This window comes from Eublepharis macularius, chromosome 1 (assembly GCF_028583425.1).
Source record: "Eublepharis macularius isolate TG4126 chromosome 1, MPM_Emac_v1.0, whole genome shotgun sequence".
In the NCBI taxonomy this organism is placed as follows: Eukaryota; Metazoa; Chordata; class Lepidosauria; order Squamata; family Eublepharidae; genus Eublepharis; species Eublepharis macularius.
This window is the reverse complement of record NC_072790.1, coordinates 119,846,267-119,871,526: the sequence shown is the minus strand read 5'-3', so window position 1 is coordinate 119,871,526 and position 25,260 is coordinate 119,846,267. Positions and strand designations below refer to the sequence as shown.

Genomic DNA, 25,260 nt, shown 5'->3' with positions numbered 1-25,260 from the left:
TTCTGATCACACCCTTCTGGCCGCAGAGGCCCTGGTTCCAGGACCTCAAGAGGATGTCTCGCGAGGAACCGTGAACTCTGCCACGCAGGGAAGATGTCCTGACACAAGGGAAGATTCGGCACCCAGACCCAATATCCCTAAGGCTGACGGCTTGGAGGTTGAACATGGCCAGCTTAAGGACTTAGGATATTCAGAAAGGGTGATTTCCACGATGTTGGCTTCAAGGAAAGGTTCTACCAACAAAAGCTATAATAAAACATGGAAAATTTTCAATGACTGGTGCGTCAAGGACGGTCGGAACCCGATGATGGCGCCCGTGAAACAGGTTCTCCTGTTCTTGCAAGATGGATTGGACAAAGGGCTTAGTACCAGTACGCTGAAACGGCAGGTGGCGGCGATCTTGGCCGTCAGGGGAACCAAGACCGGGACATCCCTCACCGTGCACCCCCATATCAAGAGGTTCTTGAGAGGGACCACATTGCTGAATCCGCCTCAAGTGCATCATTTTCCTACCTGGAATCTGAATTTGGTGTTGAACACGCTCACTAGGGAACCCTTCGAACCAATGGCAACTTGTTCCCTGAAGAACTGGACACTTAAGACAGTTTTTCTAGTGGGCTTGACCTCTGCTAGGAGGGTGCCAGAAATAGGGGCACTTTCGGTAAATAGGGACCTGTGTATTTTCCATCAAGATAAGGTAGTGTTGAGAACAAATCCTGCCTTTATACCAAAAGTAAACTCGTCCTTCCATAGGGGGGAGGACATCATCTTGCCTTCCTTTTGTACAAATCCCAAACATGATAAGGAGAAGGAGTGGCACAGGCTAGATGTTAAAAGGGCTCTGAGTTTCTATATTGATAGAACAAGGCAGATACCTAAAGGGGAGAGCATGTTTGTTTCATTCAGACGGAATACCATGGGAGAGAGAGTAACGGCATCTATGCTGAGTAGATGGATTAGGGAGAGTGTTGGGTTAGCATACAAAGCCAGGGACCTTCCGCCTCCAGAAGGAATCACTGCCCACTCCCTCCGAGGGACAGCCACCTCAGCAGCGTACAGATCTTTCCCATCCCTGGAGAAGATATGTAAAGCTGCAACTTGGAAGTCAGTCCACACTTTCACCAAGCATTACAGGATAGATCAGATGGCCTCGGCTGACGCGGCCTTTGGCAGGAGGGTGCTACAGCACATCCTAGATACATAGGATACCCGCCCCAGAGAACACTGCTATGCGTACATCCCAGAGGTCTTGACTGCCCCACTCCGGACCACTGGAGAATGGAAGATTTTATTCACTTACTGTGCAGCTTCCTTTCTCGGTGGTCCAGGAGTGGGGCAGTCACAATCCCGCCCGGTACATGAATGGTTGGTTAAAGCAATTATATAAGATACAAAGGCAGTAGAAACGGACTAACATCCCTGTTTAGATTAATCACTTGGAGTGTAGTTGTACTGTTACGTTGTGGAATGGTTAATCTGTTAACGTTATAGTTACCTGAAGCAGGTGAGTAACAGCCTGGAAACGAACTTTTTGGGGAATCGATGAGGGCTTGAAAAGGAACTGGAGCAGCCTGGGAGCCCCTCCCCCGAGGATCGCAAGATTTGTCCAACCCTGCGTAAGAGACGGAGGAGGAGCTATCCAGAGGTCTTGACTGCCCCACTTCTGGACCACCGAGAAAGGAAGCTTCATGGTAAGTGAATAAAATCTTCCATTCTTCTTTAAGTCTCTATGTGCAAGCATGGTACAGTTTACTGTCAAGTAAATGTATTTAGAATTGAATGGGTTTAAATCCAAACATTAGTGTCTTTGCTGGGTTATGGACTGGGCTGCTCACCACAATAACTGGAGCAACATATGAGTTGATATATCTTTTGGGGGAGATTACAGACCAAGGGATAATTTCAATTATAATACAGTTTAATAACTAAGCACAATAAACATTGTCTTGATTATTAGCATTCTATGAAATGTAGCCTGGATAGTATACTGTATAATTGTCATTGCCCTAGAAATAGTTTACTGAAAAAGAAGAGATTGATATGTATGTGTACTCTGCACGCTTTTGAACAATACTGCTTACATTAGAGGCACTCATCATTTCACTGTATTGCAAACTTAAAATCCTGTGCTTTCAGAATTCCAACTGAAGAGTTTTAGTGGTCTTGTAAATTGTTGGCTGTAATTATTCTTTCATTCAAAATGAATGATCTTTAATGCTACTTTTGATTAAAGTCCAAAGGATAATATCTCAAAGTAGAGCAATCCTCTCTCCATTTACTGGTAAAATGATACAATTCTCAATTCTCACTTCCATCCATTAAATATAGAATACCTTATCTGGCTATATTTCTAGCACCCTAGAATATGTAAGATAACTTAGGGCACAAGGAGGGTTTGTTTTTTAAGGGGCAGATTAAAATTGGTATACTATTACAGTCATCTGTGTTTTCTCATTAGGTCCCAATGAGAGGAATCTTCTTTCCAGTTGCAGGATAGATCATTTATATTACCTTCTGGCATCCCACCTATTCTTTGTTCAGTTGGCTCAAGGAAGATGCTGCTTTCTGGAAAATGGAGATGGTTTTGGGATTCCCTTTAGCCTGATGTGCACACTGCATGTATCAGGGAATCCTGTTGTCTCCATAGTCCCTTCTCTTAGGATGATGTTACTGCCAGTATATTGACAGAGAGGAGGCAGATAAATGCTGAATATTCCTGCTGTTTCTGGAGAACCTAAAGAAATGGCTTACAGTTTCAAGTCATACCTCAGCGCCTCTTGTGACACATTAATCATACAGTTTGGCATGCAGTGATCTAGCCACAACCATGATCTTTTTTCTCTGTATGCTTCAGTTTTTCAGTGGAGATAAAGCATTCAAAGCCCAGACACTGCTTGAAGCTTTGCTTTATTGCTCTTTTAATAGCAGTTAAGCATCCAACAGGGAGAAATATCATGGATATATTCCTTGTTATAAAACAATATAATGCTGAAATAAGTGAAATAATAGAAAACAGCAGTGATGCAATATGCAGGGTACAGTACATCTAAGTAACAAACTCCCTTCCCACCAAACTCTATTATATATGTTTATGCTCTCACATTTATTATTTATTTAAAATCTCTTGGGATTCAAGGATACCTTGATAACTGCTTCTTGATGTGATTCAGAAAGAGTGTCCTGATGTCTCAGGATTCTTATTCTGATGAAGTTCTGAATCTGAGGTCAGACTGTTATTCTGATGTCCTGGCTTGTGTGACATTCTCATGGTCACTCGTTTCTGGCAATGAAGTAACTAGTGATGAAAAGATCCATATTGTATGAAAAGTGCTTCTTAACAAAGCTGTCACTGTACATGTGAAGACTGATTCACATGGTTTTCCCCCAAACCCCAAAGCAAATCGAAGCCTTGGACACAGGAAGAGTACAACATGTAACCCTTTTACCAAGTGTGAACTGGCCCTAATGCAAGATAATAGTTTAAAATAGTGTTTTTGCAATTACTCACTTGTTTATGCATGTCTCCTCATTGTGAGCCTGTTTAGTTTTTGACTGGAGTTCTTCCAAAACAACACATCCCCAACACCAAAATATGTCCTTTTAACTGAAGTATGGCATTTCAGCTGCCCCCCCCCGGTACTCTCCCGTACAATACATTTGCACTACATAGAAATTTGTCAATTCAGGTAGAAGTGCTTCCTGGCTTTCTAAAATTTCGTGTACCATGTAAATGTTTGACCTGTACGTTGTGTTATTGTTTGTGAGTGTTTTTCATTCTCTTTTCTTTGTCACTCATTCTCTTTTTTCTCTCACTCAACAGTCTAGTCTGTTAGACTGCCTTCCTCAGTCTTGCCTTAGCATCTGCTGTTGTTTGATTCCATGGAAGATCAAGGTACCTAGCCAAAAAGTAGGAGCATCCAGCTGTAATACCAGCAGCTTGATGGTCTTGTCACATTAGAATATCCTCAAATCTTGTACTCTTATTCTTAATTTGTCACCTGCTGTTGCTTTTGTCCTTTTATCAAAAAAACCTTGCAATAATATTTAATTCTCTTATCCTTTTTTCATTTTAATTAATTTGTCAGCAACTCAAACCCTCAGTTTATGTAAATGATGGACAGATTTGTTTTTGAAAACCTCAGTATTTGTTAAAAATTTCTGTTTCTCTAAACTGACTTTAGGAATAGTTACTAACTCTGACTATTATATTCTTTGAATGATTATGGTTTTCACAGTAGTGAATGGAAATTATAAAATGCATTATATTATATTTCACTTGAAATAAAAAAACAACTTTGAATCTAGGAAGAGAGAAAGAGAATTGGTTAGAATTCAGTGCAATTAATATCTATTTCCAACTTTGGCTAGAATTCAGTGGAATTAATATCTATTTCCAACTTTAGTTAAGTAAAAAGATATTAATTATGTTCTGTCATTATGACTGAGATTTAAGTCAGGTCTTCAAATAGGCCCCAAGGAAATGGATATCAAAACAAGTGGAATTTGAAAATGCTCTTTTAAATATTAAATTTGTTGAATAGATCTTGATCCTGCTACTTGGTTAAGAAAAGGCTAAGTCACTTTGAGTGTATGTTGCTTTCTAATTTCTTAGAGTGATTGAAAGAAACCATTAAGTTTCTCTAGTTTCATGTGCCTTAAGGAACAGTATATATGGTCAGCCTTCTGCATTAAGTATGTTCTTCCATAGGAAAAGGATATCTACTATTCCCTGGGATCTATCCTGCATTTTCCATTTTGTAAGTGAGAGTGAAGGAGTCACTGGGTTGGATTCTATCGAACAGATCCATGTGCTCAGGTGAAGGATATTGTCAGGGCTTGCAGTGGCCGCTGCTGGGCAGGGCCCTGGCATGGCCAGCCCTTATGTCAAAGGGGTGCCAGGGATGCTGCAGGACCCTGCTCTGTGGAAGGAGGGGCGGTATACCTCACCCAGACTCCCTCTCAGTCCATTCGCTGGCCTGCTCAACCTGTGCCACTCATCCCCTTTGACCTCCGCCATCTCCTCCTCCTCCATCAACTTTCCTCCTTGCCTCTGCTCCGCTCCAACTCCACTCCATCCCTCCTACTCAGTCAACCCACCCTGAATGCTCTCCTGAGCCAGCTTTTATAGACTTTCCCTTGGCTGCCTCTGTCCTTCCTTCCAAGCTCCTTCTCTCTCCTGAGGCTGCCCAGCTATGTCTGCTCTCAGGTGTCCTTCTCTTTCATTAACTCCTCCCGGCCTTCCCTGCGTCTCTAGCAGGGTGGGGATGAATGTAAAGGTGTCCCAGCTGAGGCTTCCTCTAGGTGTGCTTTCTTCTCTCCCTCCCTCATTCTCCGTTAACCTTCCCTGCAGGACTGGACTGGCAGGGCCTTTCCAGGTGCTGCGCCTTGGCTGTCTCTGCCTCTGCTCATGAGGTGCCCTTCCAGCCAGCATCTGGGCTGCCTGTCCCTTGGAGCTGGGCGTGGCTGCCCTTCCCTGGCAGGCTTCCCCCTCTGGCTCTTCCCCTCCCACACTTGCTGCTGGCTGTGTTGCCTTCCCTGGAGCCTCTGGGCCCCCTGACTCTGCTGCTGGGGGGCTGTGACTGTTCCAGCCCCCTGACTCTGCTGCTGGGGGCTGTGACTGTTCCAGCCCCCTGACTCTGCTGCTGGGGGGCTGTGGCTGCTCCAGCCCCCTGACTCTGCTGCTGGGGTGCTGTGCCTGTTCCAGCCCCCTGACTCTGCTGCTGGGGTGCTGTGCCTGTTCCAGCCGCCTGGCTCTGCTGCTGGGGTGCTGTGCCTGTTCCAGCCCCCTGGCTCTGCTGCTGGGGTGCTGTGGCTGCTCCAGCCCCCTGGCTCTGCTGCTGGGGTGCTGTGCCTGTTCCAGCCCCCTGGCTCTGCTGCTGGGGTGCTGTGCCTGTTCCAGCCCCCGACTCTGCTGCTGGGGTGCTGTGGCTGCTCCAGCCGCCTGGCTCTGCTGCTGGGGTGCTGTGACTGTTCCAGCCCCCTGGACAAGTGCCTGTGGAAGCAGCTGGGCGGATGTCTCCTGCGGGTCTCCCGTCCTTTTCTCCAGGTAAGTCCAGGAGCTGGGTTGCGGACCCCAAACAGATATTTCCCCCTTTCTGCAGCAGCCTTTCAGTTCTCCTCTCATGTTCTTGAGGGGTCCACCATCCTTCAGGAGCAGAATTTATGGGGGTATTTGGTAGCTGCCTCAGTAGGGGAAAGGCAAGAAAGATGTGTTCTGTTGGTGGAGTAAAAATTGATGGGATCCTAGACACTATTTGGATGGGCTTTCGAAGCACCACATCAAAGATACATTGATCACAAATAAAATCAGAGCAACCAACTAAGTTAATGGTTGATGTTAATACTCTGCTTGTGTTTATACAAAAGCCATGTAATATTTTGACTGATCAGGATACACCTTTATTTCCTTGTAAATGGATGCCAAATCTGAAGAGGTAGTATTAAAAGATGACAACAAAGTAAAATTAATTTTATTCTTATGTATTACAAATATCTATTTAAAGTTTCGTTTCCATGCTTAGTTACACTTGCAATAATGATTTCCTAGGAGCTGTATTCAATGAGATGGCTGCATGGTGTAATAGAAGTAATGGAAATGATGAAAAGTTTCATGTTGGCTGTAAGGGGAGATATTTAGAAACTGGGTTTGTCACATGAGATATCTTGATTTCTAGGAAACCTCACTAGAATACACTGAAGCTTTTTATGTTGGAGAGAATATAGGAAGGATCATACTTGGAAAGTAAAATTAAGAAAAGAGATTACTAAATCCAGAGCTATGTAATTTAGCATCGAGGCAAAACAAATCCTTTGCCAATAAAATGTATTCTGCTAGTTGTATGTGTCGCCCAACCAAACAAATTATATCTTTCTTCAGTTAGTCCACTCTGCTTTGGTATGTAAAGGAGGACAAAAAACACCATTGCAGTCTTGTTTCATTCTCTTTAGGTTATGAGATTTCTCCTGTTTCTCCTCATTGTCTGTAGCACTGGCTTCTCTGATTACTGGGCATCTATAAGAAAGCTTCCTGTTTAATCTCTCAGCTTGTCTCTTGTATTCTCATGGTTGTTACTGGACAGAAGATAGACTTTAGACCCTAATGACAGGGAAGGGAAAAGATGATGGAAGGAGGGGAGTTGATTTTACAAAGGGCTGAAGGGTGGGGAGACTGACTTCTAAAGCTACTCCACTCCAATGATGTCAGATTAAGAGGAATATAATCTACCAGTTTTACAGGTTTTAAAGTTTCAGGGTTGGATACTACAAGTTTTTCCATTGGTGAAAAAGGGAAGACTATGTTTGACTAGTGAAAAAATTGTGCTGGTTAACATGGCATTCATATGAACTAAAGCCACAGGAGATGGGGGCTGCTATGAGGAGGGGAATCAGACAAGATTGATCAGAAAAGCTGGTAGCATCCAACCCAAAGAGTTTACACATTGATTTGTAATCAGCTCCCCTGTCAACAAACTTTTCTACTGTACCTTCACTTGAGACAGCACTTAGGTTTTATTTCTTGTATCTGTTGGGGATGTAGAAGTGAGAGTTAAGCAGAGTATTTATCTTTCCATGGAATTTTGTAACCTTGGATTATTTAGATCGAATGCTTATTGGCAAAGGGAATAGTGGCAAGGTTGGGTAAATCAAGCCATTTAAATGCAATACCTAATGTAAATTGGGGGGGGGATTAGATAGACATGTACCTACTTGATTGGTCAAAATATTGGTCAAATGATCTCTTCATTAATTTTCTACATTACATAGAAATTATAAGTAATGTGAAGTAATATATTATGTTCACAATGTATTTACAGTATCCCTTTTTAAAGTTATATGATTTCATGGGGGAGGGTTCTATGGTACACTTTTTCATCTTGTCACGTTCAAACAGCCTCTGGTGTCTGCCTTATGACAGTCAGGTTCTTGAATACAATATGGGGTCAACATAACATGACAGTTATTCATTTTGACAGTGTCAGCCAACCAGATGAAAAGTAGGTTATTGGGGCTTATCACACAGCAGCACCATATTTCACACTTGAGTCTAGGAGAAAAAGAAGCTTCTTTGGGGGTAGCAATAAGGTAAACAACTTAGAGTGACATATTTTATTGTACATGTCTGTCTTTAAAAGACTCCACTTGTAAAAAAAATCTGATTTGATTGAGGCAAAGTATGCACATTTGCCTTGATGTAACTGTTCTTTAAGACAATATACACTTTAATGTGCACATACATACAAAACAGAGAAGTATTAGTATAACTATCAAAATCATGGGTTCCAAAGTACCATCTCTCCAAAAGTTTTCATTACTTGATCTTCCCATTGTCCAATCTTTCCTAGTATTTCTGCTATAAATTTTTCAGTATCTTTAAAAAAAAATTCAGCATCTTAATGGGATTCTTTAAGCTTGTAAAACTAGAACTACTTATTTTTAATGTTTCTATTAAGATCACTGCTTAAAGTATGGGATTCTTCAACCTTGTATAACTAGAACTACTAATTTTTAAGATTAAACCCTTTAAAGCCATTGTTTGCAGTCAGTAGATGTGCATATTTTACTTTTCTATTGAAATCAATAGTCTTTAAAGGTGCTTAGTATTGTTTTCATCTTATCTTTATTGATGATTTAATAACACGTTGCCCTGACAGTTGGAGGAAGTTGGTTGATGATTTCTAATGAACATCTAATGAGAAGCGTAAACCTTTCCCAAACACTACAGAGCTCTGACTGTGGTGAAGATATATGCACACACCTTCCCTTCTTTGATAGTCCTGTATCTTGATTCAGAAAGAAATGCACTTTGCCAGGATAAGTATTTTAGCTTTGCATTTGGATTGACAGGCAAGTGAATTCATAAGTTCATTTTTAATTTGGATTATTATAGGTATTTGTGGTTGTATCTCTCACGGCATTTACAAATTATTATAACATACATGTATTAGCTCCAGGATTGCCAGGTCCTCTGGGTACCAAACTGAGGGACTGGGTGTCACTGGAAAATGATGACATTTCCAGTGCAACATAGGATTGACTGGTTGTGCTGTGGGCAGATTCTTTAAAAATTGGCTACAAACTGCCAGTTTTGTGGCATGATTTGGTGCTTCCATGTCGTGCCAGAAATGACGGCATTTTCTGGTGACGTGGGAGTACACAGATCCATTTCAATTGCATGCCTCCTGCGTGGAGTGCATATGGTTGGCTAGTTCCTCACCACTAGCCAGGTGAGCAGTGGCAGGGGGCGGCAGCTGACGACAGGGAATCCTCTGCCTTCAGCAGGGTACTGTCAATCATAATTATCTCACACAGTTTCTAGGGATAATCACCAGAAAAGCATTAACTATGACTTTGAAACTGCCAAGCTTGTTTGATATTGCATTGACAATGGCATCCATTCATTGGCATTATCTTTTAAAATGGAAATTTATCCATGAAAAAATCAAGCATTGGTGTTTTTTTCTATTTGAAAAATATTCCGTCCCACATCTCTGCTGTTAAGACAACACATTGTTACTGCGTGGTGTCAATTAATTCAGCCAGAGATGGTACTGGTGTAACGGGAGTGTTAAGAAGAAAACTTTCCTTCTGCCCCCTCTCCTAGCAGCTGCTTCCTTCAGTTTTATATCCACTGTGCTCCCAGTTTGGGCAGCGACTAACACAGGACAGTTGTCCTCATAGACCAACCCCTTCATCAACAACCAACTTAGAATTTAATTTAATTTAATTTATTAGATTTATATTCCGCCCTCCCCACACCAGCAGGCTCAGGGCGGATTACAGTTTACATACATTTAAAATACATCTAACAATTACACCGTTTAAAATTATAAATATATAAACATCCTAACATTTAAAATACATATATATATATATATATACACATACACTTATACTCAGCAGCATAATAAAATGCACTATATGCATACACAAGGCACCTCCCTTTCACCTTCACCAGAGCATTTACAGTGGAGCTCAACAGATGGAGGATGTCGCTAGTGGGGAGCACAGACCATGCTCGACTGGATGGGGGGGCTCTGCCTAGCATCAACCATATGCCTGGCGGAACAGCTCTGTCTTACAGGCCTGGCAAAAAGACAATAAATCCTGCTGGGCCCTGGTCTCATTAGACAGAGCGTTCCACCAGGCTGGGGCCAGGACCGAAAAGGCCCTGGCCCTGGTTGATGCCAGGTGGGCCTCCCTGGGGCCAGAGACCTTCAGCAGATGTTTGCTGTTAGAGCGAACAGTCCTCTGAGGCTCATATGGGGAGAGGCGGTTCCACAGATACACCGGTCCGTGTCCTCATAGGGCTTTATAGGTTAATACCAGAACCTTGAACCTGATTCGGTACTCTACTGGTAACCAGTGCAGCTGACGCAATACCGGCATTATGTGCTCACACCTTGACGTTCCAGTGATGACCCACGCTGCTGCATTCTGTACCAGCTGTAACTGCCGGATGAGGTTCAGGGGAAGACCAGTGTAGAGTGCATTACAGTAGTCAAGCCTAGAGGTGACCATTGCCTAGATCACTGTAGCCAAGTCACAGGACGAAAGATAAGGGGCAAGCTGCCTGGTCTGTCGAAGATAGAAAAAAGAAGACCTGGCAACTGCAGTGACCTGGGCCTCCATAGTCAAGGAGGCATCCAGAATCACCCCCAGGCTCCTAACTCTCGGGGCCAGTGTAAGCACTGCCCCATCAAGTATAAGACGCCAAGGACCCGAATCCACGTTTCCATGACTCAAATACAGGATCTCCATCTTCGCAGGGTTTAGTTTCAGCCGACTTTGCCTCAACCATCCAGCCACGGCTTCGAAAGCATGCTCCAGGACATCTGGGGCTGATCCAGGCTGGCCATCCATCAACAGATATAGTTGGGTGTCATCCGCATATTGGTGACACCCAAGCCCGAAACTTCGCACCAACTGGGTGAGGGGGTCATGTAGATGTTAAACAGTAACGGGGAGAGTATTGCCCCCTGCAGCACATCGAAGGTTGGTAACCGCTCATTTGGAAGTATGTTTGTATTCTGTCCTTCCAGTTAATAGAAAAAGTTGAGGCAAAGAGGGAATACAGGCTTATTCTGGTAATGGGAAATTTATAACATAGATTATGAATCATGGAGGTGTTTGGTTTCTAGTAATGAACTGAAGTATAGCTTGCTAACATGAACTTGGTTTTGTTAAAATGGAGCTTATTTCAGAATACTGTTATAAATTTAACCCAAGTTTCAAAGACCACTTTAAAATTACATACATTTATTCAATTGGTAGCTTTTTTCATTGATAGTTCATATGCGAACAGGATCTGATTACTTTCTTTTCTAGTAATAGCCAAGGTGAAAGTATCAAAACTGTTTGTGGTATTGGGTACTTCCTTTTTGGACTGAGATTAGCAGTTTTATCATTTGTGTTTCCTGTGAAGAATTTATAGAATGTATTTCTCTTTCTAGTGTTCAACCCCTACTCCCGAAGAAGAAAAACTTATTAGCATCAAGAGACCAAAAACACCAGTTTCAAATGAATTATCTGATATCAACACTCAAACGAATTGGACCAAATCACTTCCATTGCCTACACCAGAGGAGAAAATGCGACAGCAGGCACAAGCAGTCCAAACTGATGTTATACCTATTAATGTTACAGGTAGGCTTTTTCTTGCCATATGGTAGAGATGATCAAAACTTCTCAAATGACTATTTTTATTTTATGAAAATATAACTCAGTGGGAAGAACGAATGAAACAATACTTTACAAAAGATGGTTCCTTTTTTTAAGGGCTCATAATTAATAATAATAAGAGAACACAATATCAGAGCCTTGAAATAAAAATAAATAAATAATGGACACCCCCCAAAAAAGGATTAATGTTGAATGCTCAAATTATATGCAGGTATGTTTTTCATTATAAGGACAATAGGATAGCTTCGAGAATTTTTTCTTAAATTTTTAGGATCAGTTTATATTTGAAACTATAAAGAATATTTAAAAAGTCAACCAAACTATATATTTCTGTAGTTATATATTGTATATAATCACAGCAGAAATATGTTCGGGATGTAAAGTAGTAGAGGGATATTTATAAGAAAACTTACCTGTGTCTCTTTCTTAATAACTGCTGTTCCCTAGGTCTTAATGGGAACAATTTAGAAATTGGGCTTCCTGTTTACAAAATGCTGTAGTTTAGTTTCAAATTTCAATAATAGAAAATTACACAGCTGAGAACATCTTGAACTTGGAAAGTCCTGGGTAAGATCCACTGATACTGTGCAAAGGCAGAATCTGCTTCGTTCTCAGTGCACTGGAGGAAGAAGTAGATTGCAGAACTGTGTTCTCATTCAATTTTTGAGGAAGGGTTGTCACTCTGAGAGAGCATGTCTGCTATTATTCACTGAAACACAGCTTCAGAAGGGAAGCCTAAATCTTTTTTTTTCTACCATTATTAGATTGCTCAGGTGGCTGACTACATTTAAGTGCCGTAGATTTTCGTTGTGCATTAGTTTTTCAATTAGGTACTGCACATAAAAGTCTTAAGGGTTGATTTGATTTCACTAATGGTTAATCTGGGAATTGATTTCTCCTATGTACTTCTTTATTACTATTTGACCCCAACTGTGGTCTCTTTTTATTAGCAAGATTTTTCAGTATAATAACACTAACCAGTTATACACGCTTAACTCATAAAGTTATTTTCCGCCAGTTTCTGCCCTGTTTGAAAAATAGGTTGCATGGAAGATGGTATCATGGAATCATTAGTATGCTAGTAACAGAGCACTACATTTAGAGAAGAGGTCTTCAGTTTAATTCCATGGTCCTTTGATGTTATATACTTAAGTAAGTATATAATGTTGAGATTCCAGAGGGATAGACATGTTAATTAAAAGGGGAGTGGACAAAACCAAAATAGGAAGGCTGTATATTTGTATAGCCCTCATGCTGCTAAGGAATTCTGAGGGCCAAACTACAAGTGACACCTGACACTAGTCGGACACTTGTCAGCTTCCCTCAAGTTTTGATGGGAAATGTAGGCAGCTTGGTGGAATGTTGGACAAGTGACAGTTGAAAAGTCCATTGGACAGCAGTTGGAGAGCCAAGCTGCAAGACCAGGACGTCTACATTTCCCATCAAAACTTGAGGGAAGCTGACAAGTGTCCAAGTAGTGTCAGGCGTCACTTGTAGTTTGGCCCGGAGACTCAAGATCTTTGGGAATTCCTAGGCTGAAGAAAAGATTCTTGTTAACCTTTCAGTTAACCTTCCAGCATTTTGGGGGATATTAAGCAGTCTGTCCCCCTAATCGTTTACTGGATCTTTCAAAGTAGTTAGTTGGGATTGGAGGTGGTTCCTCTATCCAAATTACCTCCCCCTGCAAGGGAAAATTTAAGTAGCAAAGGGTCCAGAGCCCCTAAAGGATTATTTTTTTCAAGAACTTTCCAATATAGTGCAAAAAAGAAACAGATAAAAATGTTTTTACTGCGTTCAGTCTTTTTATTCCTTTGGTTTAGCACTATAGAGTGGTGGATGTTCCTTCTTTGCTCCATGAGACCTGATAACGTGGATTAGCAGGGAGTTAATCTTTCCTCCCCATCTGCACTGCTAAAGGAAGGTTTGTGGATTTCTGCCCCAGATGGAATTGTTCAGTACTATGGAGCAGATGGTTTTTGGACAGAGGGAGGAAGGGGAAATGGCTGCCATTTTTCTTTCCCAAATCTTTCTCCACACAACAGTGGTAAAGTGTTCAGCAGCAGCCCCTAACTCATCAATAGGGAGAGCCTTTCCCACAGTGGTCTTACTTTAAAGCAAATCACAACCTTTTGTTGCAGGCACTCCTTTGTTTTAATGAAGTCCCACTGAGAAACAGTAGATTTCTGCTGATATGTAAATCAGAATCTAATTTTTAGATAAACCTCCCCTATTACATTTACTTACTTTAGAAAGGAGGTGTGGAGTGTGGTCTGGGGCCAGTCTTGAGTGGGTTTAAATATTGGAGAGCATGTTTTTCTTTCCTTGCCTCATTTTACACAGAAAGTTAGGATTATCTATGAGCCTGCAGTAGTGGATATGAGCTATTCACTGAAACAAAATATTTACTTTTCTGAAATAAAATATTTAATCCTAACCATACTTTTTAAGGAAATTTGGAATCTTTGGGGAAAAATGAAAAAAATAAACTTTTTACTTGACAAGACCCCTTTCAGTTTCATCTGCAAGTGTTCTTCAGGAAGAGGAAACCTGAAAACAATGGTGCACTACATTAAGCTGACAAGCTGCTGACTGGCTATCCAGATCTAGGAATGGTCAGACCCTGTGGATTTGAAGAGTGTATGAGGAATGTAAAGTATTTTTAGTGGGAGAAATTTAAGGGAGCCTGTTTTTTAAGAGTCTTTGGTCAGCTGAAGCAGAGCTTAATCTGGAAAGGAGATTCTCAGAAGTTTTAGTGTTTAAGATATTGATGGTATATGCTTTTTAAACACCATGATCTTGTTGTTAATCCTGGGGCAAGTGGTAGCTGTGGGTGAGGTCTTAGCCAGAAACAAAGGAAAATAACAGCAAGGGGTGATGGTTGTGCTGATCTAAGACACAAAACATAAAGGAATTCCTTCTGCATAATATTGAAGCATGTCCTTATAGCACTGCTGCTGACTTCATTTGGCAGCTCCTTGATGAACAAGACGAATTTAAGCAAGTGTGTAAACATTCTACTGAACTGGGATGAAAGAATGTGGATATAAAGTGTGTGTGTGTTAGATTAGTTTAATTTAAAATGTAATTTGTTTATCACAAAATTTAAAATTGCTGATTATACAAATTCATGTGATCTTAGCCTTAGTTTGTGTGATTTTCATCAGAATAATCATTTACCAAGTTTTAACTTACCAAAGTGTCACATAACCACTTAATAAACAGTCATCTATAACAGTTTGCCAAACAGAGAGAATTTTTATCACAAACAAACTGAGTCAGAAATCTGGTAAAACAAGAATGTAAAAATACCTGGTAAATTATTACAGACAACTGGTTTACCAAGTTGTTGATTGGTAAAAAATAAAGATCTATATCCACTTTCTAACGTATCAGATATTTTGCCATAAGTCGTCATTTCCCTAACTGACGCTCATTTTGGTGCAATATACAAAGAACCATGTAACTGATTGTGTGAGCGCAGTATGGCTTTGTCACCCCCTCCTCCTGAAGCCTGTTCCACATGGCTAACCACTTTGGAAAATTGGAGGCATCTCAGAAGCTTTTGGGATGTTAGATGGGAGGACTGCTGTTCAAAAAAGAGAAAAACCAATCCCCCAGGAAATGCCTAATGGAACATGCCATATGGTTTGAATCTTTTATAATGAAGATGAACTCTCAGCTCTCCATGATGATCTCAGCTGCCATAGAGTTGCAAAACTCTCATTTACTGAGAGAAATTAATTTTGGGCTTGAATATTACAAATGGAAAAAAAGTTCCTTTGCATGTGGCAACTGAGGATAGAACTGTTGTATTTAGTCTTTTTCTTTTATTCTGGGAAAGCCAACATGCTACATACATTGTGCAGTATGTATTGTGCAGCTTTTTTGAAGCCAGTGGTGTTTCTCACATCTTCCTTATGTCATGTGCCATGATGAAGTGTCCTGCTCCAGGAAGAAGGTGTATGACATGAACAGCAGTTTCTTGCACATGTCAAAGTCACTTTTCAGTGAGAAATAACTTGGCTATTCAGACTTTTAAAATAAATTTAGAAGAACAATGCTCTTGCAAATAAAACAAAACTCTTTTATGTTAAAAATATGAAAGTATTCCTTTATTACAATAAGTTTTCCCTGCCTTAATAGAATTTGAATTCTGCTTAAGAAAATGTCTGTTAACTACCCTGTGGATCTGAGAAATGAAAAGTTTTTTGGGGGGGCTGGGAGGAATGTAAGTGAGGCTTTTTCTTTATATGTGTATCTAATTTGTAAGCCACTTCCAAAGACAAATTATAAATACTTTAAATAAATAAAATGGCCAAGTTATTAATTGATTGAAAAAGTGGATTTGTTAAAAGCTATTCAACCTGTACTCATGCTGCTGGGTTCAATTATGGTACAGCACATGGTCAGCTATAAGGCTTTTGTCATTGTAGCACATATTTTAATTTTGTTGAAATACACTTAAGTTCAATGAATTTAGAAAATGCAGCATTTACCAATGACAGCTTGCCATTGTATTAAGCATAGTTGAGGTCCACATGTCAGTGTAATTTGGTCTTATCATGGTTTGCATATGAAATTAGTTACCTATCTTACTGACAATACTGTTTGGGAATTATCATATCAAGCAGTCAAAAATGAGCCTGTTTGGACAGAATTTAACTCCAGTGATGGAGCTGCTTAAAACAACCACCACCCCTTTTAAAATAAAATATAATTTTGGAGTTACAGAAATAACCATTTTAAGCTCTAAAATTTTGTGCATCTCTGAAATCCTTTACAATTCATACCTTTTACATAAGCTCCATGTTTTCCTCCTATCCTCTCCTAAATGGCTCACTTTAGACCTGAATTTGCAGCTATTTGACATTCTTCCACCACAAAAATGTCCCTAAAATGGCTCACTGAAGACATTTCATCATAGCTTTATTCAATTAGACCATGGCCCTAAAAACATTTACATGGAATGTCCATTTACATGGACATTATTTGTCTAGATTGATCTTTTTTAACCTGCTTTGTTTTGTAACTGAAGAACATGAAAGAGCAATGAGCTTAACAAACGTTTGACTTACCATTCAGTACATATTATTTGTAGATAAAAGATTTCCTCTGCCATTTGCAGGACCCATATACACCCTCCCTCCCTCAATCCCTCACACAACATGAAATGTAATTAGTGTTCAACACTTAGGCTCAAAGTTTGCTAATATACTTAAATCAATGAAAATTTGACCTGCAGAAATATGGGACAGTTGGTCCTTTCTGTTCCTGAGTCTTAAAGGGGGCGATGTGCTGTATCCACTCTGTAAAACTTAGCTAACATCATTTATTAATGCCTTTTCTTCATTTCTACAATAAGCAAGTGAAAGAAAGTGCATGATGTCAGCGCGCTTGGAAGTAATGGTGCTTTGCTTGTTCTACTGTACATCAGGGGAGAATTTTGACCGCCAAGCCAGCATACGGAGGTCTCTAATTTACACAGACACTGTGGTAAGGCGGCCGAAGAAAGTGAAAAGGAGAAAGACTATTACAGGAGTCCCTGACAACATCCAAAGAGAGCTAGGTATGGCTCATCAGAACTGTATTCCATTATAATTAATCATTACTGCCAACCATGACTAGAAACATTTACCTGTGCTCAATGAAGCCAGTACAGTCTGATAGCCTGTTAAACATTTCAAATAAATGTATGTCTGTTGCCGCCTAGCGTTGAGGGTGGGAGGGAGAAGGGGGGTTCAAACAGACACAGACCACACCAGTGCTTGGGGAAAACATGGCCACAACTTTATTGACAGCAGCAACAGAGGAGTATTGGCGCAGCATGTGGATCAGATCCCAGAAGACATCGGCTGACCCGCCTGCCAGCCGATGGACCTCAACCCCCCCCAGACCCCGGCTGGGGGGAGGGAGCACCGAGGAGTGGCATTTGGGGGGAGATCACCTGGGTGTACACCCCTGAGTGAATCCCCTGCCACCTGGGAGTGAGGATGCCGTGGCAGCCCCCGAGCTGGGCATGCACCCCCAAGCCTCACTCCCAAGACTCCTTAAGGGAATCCCCTAACGGGAAGCCTGGGGCACGGCAGCCCCCAGCTTCCCCCAAAAGTGATCTGATCCAATGCCCACCGCCCGAAAGTTGTGACATAGATCCAAACAACGGAAAGCGAGGGAGAGGTGGGTGGGAAACGCGACGAGACGAACTGCCGAGGGGCGGGGCCGGCAGCTGGCTATATACCCAGCTGCTGGACCTGAGGGAAGACTGCAGACCTGAGGTCCGCAGCCTAGCCCCGCCCCTGCACGGAGCCGGCCAGGGAGCCCCTGATTGGCCGGCTCCCAAGTTTGAATTCTATTCGCCGTCGGTCCCACCCGGGGATTCCCCGGATGGGACCGATGCGGCGAACGCTGCTCCCCCTGCTCCCTCCACCCGCCGGCGGCAAACAGGCGCCCGGTAAGTCGGACGCCTCCGCATCACAAAGAAAGACAAACCTGATCACTTTACCCGCCTGTAAATTAAAGATTCTTATTAAGGTATTTCAAAGAATCCACACGAAGCTATTTTTTAAAAAAGCTATGTCCTGGAACAATAGGTTTCTGAAAAGGTTTTTCAAATGTTACATTTTATTTTTATGGAATTAAAGTCTGTCTCAGGAGGATTACTTTTCAGTGTACCAGGCTTATTTTTGTAATCTTAGAGACCCCTATAAATGCATTTCCAGAGTTTTCTGAATCTCTGTCAAGAGTAAAATAGATATTTAATTTATATCAGTTTACATCAGTGCGATTGCCATAATGTTTACAGTCTAGACAGATTTAAAAATGATGTCTGAGATCCATCTCAATTCTGTTCATTGCACAGCCACTTCACTCAAGATGATTTTCATATGTCCATTGCAAGTATATGCAGTGTTTATCATATGGGATGGTGTATGTGCTGTTTTTTACATGAAATGATATTAGTGTAGGAGTACTAATGTGAAAATAGGTTTCCTAGAATTGGCTTTCTAGGATGATACACATCAGTATAAAGTAAATAATTGAATCTGTTGTCTTCCGAAACTGTTGCCAGTTTTGCTACCACCTATCAACATCCCACAGGCTCGCCCCAAGAATTCTATATTACTTAGAACATCCAGCATAGAATAAGTTATATGTCAGCAAAAATACATTATATGCCTGGAAGTTGTGTTTTTCAGTACTAGTTCCAAATAATTTTCTAGTCAGTGAAAACCAGTAGTTGTTGGCTATGATGTTTCCTGGATTATTTGGTAGGGTTGTTGGTGGGGATTGTAGATTGGTTGTACTTCTTTGTATTAATTTAAAACTTAAATTTATGTAAGCAAAAATACCAGTATTACACAGTAAATAAAACATAATTTTTTTATTCAAGTGCCCTTTAGATAACAATGTGTGATGCTTGTTTTAGATATGTTATCAAAAAGAGCAGGTTGGTACAGAATTTCATTTTGTTTTCCTCATAATATTTAATCAGACTTACCTGGCACATCCCCTGCTTATGTTTGCTTATGGGGACAGGGTGTTTCTACTCACAGCTACGATTTTTGGCAGCATTTCTGTTTTCAGCATCCCATGTATTTTGGGGGGGGGGGAGCGTATGAAAACATTTCCCCCAATTAAAGCCTGTTAAATGTACTTAAATGTGAAAAAAATATTATAATAATTGTTAAAGCAGTTTAATGTCATCATTATATATAGTAAGTTATGACAGGGATTTTTTTTCATAGTCCTAGTACAGTGAGTTGAGATTCAAATTAGTTAAACCATATCCTAATTTCAGAAAATGGAGGTCTAACTTTAAATAAGCTCCACCTAGGTGTTCTCAGGAGTGGCATCTGTGATGCATGAAAGCAACTGCTGCCAGATTAAACATCATGGGAGTATACAGTTGCATGCTGCTGTATGGATGTGGCCTATCCTTTCTGATTTTCTCAGTCAATTTTTCACACTTTGCTACAGTTCTGCACTACTATGGATTGTAGTTAACCAACTGCCAGTATAATGCATGTGGATTTCCCTCACATTCCTCTTCCCCCAGCAGTCCTTTTTGATCCTTGGAACAGTAATTCCTGGAACCATAGGATTCATGTACATTCAAAAAATGTTGGGGACTTGCAGTGAAGATCGGAAATCAGGCAAAATCACTGCCTCTTCAGCTCACATACCTCCGTACCTTATGCTAGCAGTTAGCTGTATTATAATCCTGTTTGTTGAGGTGTGGTTGCTTTGATACATCACATTCTGTCAATATTTGTGTGCTGTGCTGCTTAGTCTGGAACAGTTTGGAATATATGAAAATACTTAAGGAATATTTCAAATTCATTATATTCTCAGAATGAAATTATCTCTATTTAAGATTATTAAAATCATTGGGTTAGATCCAGACTAAATTGGCAGTTTCCACTGATTTCCCCCTATCTGCTGCAGTCTGGATTCAACCCATGATTAGGGGTATGCACTAAAAAAAAAATATCCAGGTCATCCAGGTCAAGGTTTCAGGGATTAAAAAAATCTGGGAACTCAGAAATATGAGTCAGATTCTTTGATCTGGGTTAGATAATCTAGATTTAACCAACCATAATTTCCAAAGTGAAAAATGTCTTTGGGGCAACTTTAAGTCTTTAAGCAATCTCCACCAAATTTGCTGGGAACCTACTCCTGATTGTCCTTTAAAGATGCAGAGTTTAAAAGGTGGCCACAGTGGTGGCTTCAAGGAGCTCTTTTGAAGCTGGGGGTGGGGGGGGGAAGAATGGGATGGGAATCCACTCTGCTTGCTGCCACCTCCCCTGCCCCATCAACCGCACACTACTCTTCTGCAGTAGCACAGATCTTGAATCCATTCATGTCGCTGCCCTCTTGCTGCCACCTTAGCTGTCTACAGCTGGGTAATCTGGTCCAGTAAATCTTGGTGGTCTGGTTTTTTAATTCAGTTGCTGAACCCAGATTGCACACGCCTACCCATGATTATGATTTTTGTGTGACATTTGGGTAAAAAAATGGCATGATGGGAAGCAGGATCCCCTCCCCTCCAACCATAGCTCAATTTACAGAGTTCCCAAGTTGAAGCTCACTCTTTAAAATGGCAGTGTGTTCCCCAGAGCAAGCTCGGGGACATCTAATTTGGCCCTTAGAGAACCGTTTCTGAGTGCCTGGATCAGGTCTTCTCAAACTTGCTCAGACTCTTCATCAAATGTCCTTGGAATGAGATTCAATCCAGTGAGCAGCCTGATGGTGGGGAACCCATTGCAATTGTGAAAGGTGATCTAAACCACGATTGTTGTGCAATCTGATCTATTTGGATTGTGCATTCATTCTAATGGATAACAGTTTTCATGACCTTCTGCATTTAAAGGGCTACAGCAGGAGGGGGGCTGGTGCAAGGTATAAGTGAGGCTACCACAGTGCAATGCTATTTCTGAGTAGTGTAGAATAATATGAGGGTGGCTATCAGTCCCTGTTATAAAGTGCCAGGGTAAGGTCTGATGTTACAACAATAGCAAGACAGGGTAATTTTGCTCTTTGACTGTTCACTGAGGAGCTGTGCAGCTCTACAGACAAGCAGCCAAGGAAATCATATACTTTAATTTTCCTAACAATTTGGTATATAATCTTTCAAATGGGGAATCTAGGGTCAAAACATAATCTATCAATATTAAAAATATAATATCTTTGACAAAGGATCATAATTTTAAATAAGTTAGTAGGCTAAGTATTTGTAGATTATAAAAAGTTTAAAAGCACCCTTATATTCATTTGTTTTGCATATGATACATTGTGTCAAATCTCTGAAAACAGGTAAAAAGCTTCTAAATCAACAAAGACGTTTAAATAAATTTCTGAACAAGAAATATTTATGATAAATTATAATGCTGAGTGTGTAAATTGTTGGAAAATAATCTGGATTCAAACAGGGTCTATTTAGGAAATTAGAATGTCATTCTTACGTACCTGCCACAGCAATGGTGAGTCACTTGCCATTGCACATTCAGATTTTCATGAGTTATGTATGCTTCTCTCATAAGTACTGCTTTTCAGTAATTAAAGGGCTTTACTATTTGACTAGGGGTGTGCACCCTGAAAGTATTCAGGTTTCCCACTTCGGGTTTACCCGAAGCGGAAAAAAAATTTGGCAATACCCAAAACCTGAAGTGGCAAGCCGCTTCAGTATGCTTTGTAAAGATTCGTAGCATGCCAAAGTGATTTGGGGGGAGGCTTTCTCCCAGCACCCCATCCCCCTCCACCCCCACCCTTACCCTCCACTTAGCCCCCATCTCCTCCACCCCACTTACCTGGCCGGGCGGGGAAGGGCGCTGCTGCCTCCTCAGCCTGCACGGCCAGCTGGGCGCTGGGGAAGGCTGGAGCTGTCCAAGCCGCCTCCGCGGGCAGCGGGGAGGGCTAGAGCTGCCTCCTCCACTGCTGTTTGGCCCTGTAGGGTGGCAGGGAAGGCCGGAGCCACCTCCGCTGGCCCTTCCTGCCCCTCAAATGGCAGCCGTGGCTCTACAGGGCACGAGGAGGGCTGGAGCCGCCACCGCACTGCCTCCTCTGGTCCCGCAGCGGCCTGCAAGGTGGCTGGGAAGGCTGGATTCAGCAGCACACAGCCCTGCAGAGCAGGGAGAAGGCTGGAGCCACTGCTGCCACCACCGCCCTGCTGCCTCCACGGCCACAGTGGGCAGCTGGGAACGCTGGAGCTGCCATTGCCGCGCCACTGCCTCCACCACTGCAGTGGCAGGGCCAAAGTAAGTGGGGGCTTGGGGTTGGGGTGGAGATTGGAACATTTAAAGGGACCTGCTGCTTACAGGAGGCAGGGAAAGGGCCCTTTGAACTCAGGCCCTGAAGCTTCCTGAAGCATCCCAAATGCTTTGGGAAGCTTTGATTCAGGATTTCCGAATCGGGGCCAGCATGTTGGCTCCAATTCAGGAGTCCCGAATCTTTACAGATCGGTTCCGATTCGAGTATTTTACCTGAATTGGAAACCCGAAGCACACACCCCTGTATTTGAAACATATGATTCATAGTGTCCTGTGGAATTTGGAGATGGCATGTGAATACTGTGGTTCTCTGGATTCTTCTTTGAAGAACAGAGATATGCTTTTAATACATTTTTGAGCAGATTTATGTTGTCCCTATGCTTGGATTCAAACCCAAAAGACTTTGTGTCAGCGCCAAATTCTCACTCCAAAAGACAGAATTTCAAGATTTCCATATTAGTGTATTATTCAGTTGAAGTCTGTGTTTACCACCGTTGATGAAGCTCTACAATTTTGATTGATCAGGGTACTTTGAGCTGAAAATGAACATAATATAATTTTTTACTTGAGTCTTTTATAGTCGAAAAATGCTAAAGGTTAATTTCTGTCTGTGTTGATGTTCTTGATAAATCCTTATTGACTTCAGCATGATCAGGGTTTAAGCATGTGCTCTATAGAAACAAAAGAATTTCCGCAGAAGCAGACGAAATGCACTAAGAATTTTTTAAAACTTTGGTAGAGTAAGAACAAGTTAACCTTTTATACATTATTTTGTTATTAATCTTTCCCTAGTCTTCTATTTGCCCCTGTGCTACTGAGCTGAATGCCTAGGAAAAGGACAAATGGGATATGGCTTAGGCAGCTAGTAAAATTTATGGAAAGAATGCCCTTACTTTCACAGTCTAGTTGCACTGAACAGTTAAAGAATTGAAAGCCTCTGGGCAAGGGTTCCTTATCTGACATGCCTTAAAAACACTTCAAGAACAGCTTCCAAGCAGGCATTTCAAAACTGATGCATTTTCCTTGGCAGTGACTTAAAATACTTTAGATAACAAGCTCTTCCTCTCTCCCTTTCTACACCATCACAATAGAATTTTGAAACAAAAAGAAAAGTCTTTTTGAAATGTTATTTTAATGCAATAACCCATAAGTATGCCAATTCTCAATGGACTGTAGACTATTTTTCAGAATGTGTTCCAGGAAACCCTGGGATACCTTGGAAACTTATCAGGGGATCCTCAGTGAAGTTAGCAATTATGAACAAGCTTTTCTAAAAGACAAGTTGGCCCATCAACAATATGCAGAAAAATACTGTGACAGTTCCAGTGCACACTTTAACTTAAATAGGGTGACAATGAGGTCCAACAGGTAAATCCAGCACTTGATGCACTTAAGGAGTTCTGAATCAGTTGAAATCAAAGATTGTCAATGAATCTGCTCCACAACATACTTGGTTATGCTATTCACACTTCATATTATACCACTCTGTTTTCACCAGTACATCAGAGAAATGATTTAGGGGCCAGAGTCTGCGCTAAAAATAGAACAACGCTGGTTCCGCTTGTCTCCTGTTATTCTTGTTCCGTTTCAGAGATGGACTGTATCTTCATCTCCCTTTCATGCCAATTTGGGAGCAAGCCAGATTAGAAACAGTTATTTCAGACACCCACTAGCTTTGTAAGGTCACAACCTTTCTCTTCTGGTACTGATTTTATAGAGCTCCCATGAGAGTAGGTTTTCCATGCAAGAAGATATATTTGGAGTAAAATATAATTATGTTAGATACTAACAGTTACTTTAGTTTTCAACACTGGTTAAGTAGTTTGGGTGCGAATCAGCACTGCTGGTTTGAATCTCACTTCTGCCATGAACTCAGTAGGTGGCCTTGGATAAGCCACTCCTCTCAGACCCATCCTCCCCCCGCTGTATTGTAGGGATAATAATAACACTAACTTGTTCACCACGTTGATTGGATCACTAATCTGTCTAGAAGATCAGTATATAAGTACAGTTATTATCAGGGCTTTTTTTTGAGGGGGAATGCTCCCGGACGCCATTCTGGTACCTCTTAAAGATACCCACATGAATAGGTGTTTTAAAGATCCCCCCCCCCCGTTTTGGGCTGGCTGGGGGACGTTTCGGCCCGGATTGAGCCAAAATGGCCCAGATTGGGGCCTAAACTGCCCGGCTTGGGTTGGTGCTGTGTGGGGTAACCCTCCCCTGCTCATCACTGACCCAATCCCAGCCACTTCAGCCCCAATTCAGGCCGAAACGGCTATTTGGGGCCCGTTTCAGCAGGGATTGGGCCAAAACGGCCCGGATTGGGGCCGAAACTGCCCAATTTGGGTCGGTGCTGGGCAGGGGATCCCTCCCCGACACCGACCCAATCCCAGCCATTTTGGCCCCGATCCTGGCCGAAACTGGCCCCAAATGGACATTTTGGGCTCATTTTGGAGGGGATCAGTGCCCAAAAGGCCTGGATCTGGGCCTAAACTGCCCAGATTGGGTTGATGCCAGGTGGGGAAACCTTCCCCTGCCTGGCACCAACCCGATCCTGGCTGCTTCGGTCCCAATCCCGGTCGAAACAGGCCCCAAATAGCCATTTGGGGCCCATTTCGGCAGGGATCGGGGCCTAAAATGGCCAGATTGGGTTGGTACCAGGTGGGAGAACCCTCCCCTGCCCGGCACCGACCTGATCCCAGCTGTTTGGGCCCTGACCCTGATCAAAATGGGCCCAAAATAGCTTAAAATTGCCATTTTGGTCCTGTTTCAGCTCAGATTGGGGCACAAACGGCCCAGGTCTGGGCCAAAATTGCCC

At 41.9% G+C, this 25,260-nt stretch overlaps 1 protein-coding gene across 1 annotated transcript in view; it reads left to right on the top strand.

Annotated features, from left to right (window-relative positions):
• Nucleotides 1-25,260, top strand: part of NHSL1 (NHS like 1) — a 238,453-nt gene that overhangs the window by 195,944 nt on the left and 17,249 nt on the right. The window contains exons 4-5 of the mRNA XM_054974770.1: nt 11,451-11,643; nt 17,114-17,245. Of these exons, the coding sequence (XP_054830745.1) occupies nt 11,451-11,643; nt 17,114-17,245 (325 nt within the window). The remainder of the gene's footprint in view (nt 1-11,450; nt 11,644-17,113; nt 17,246-25,260) is intronic.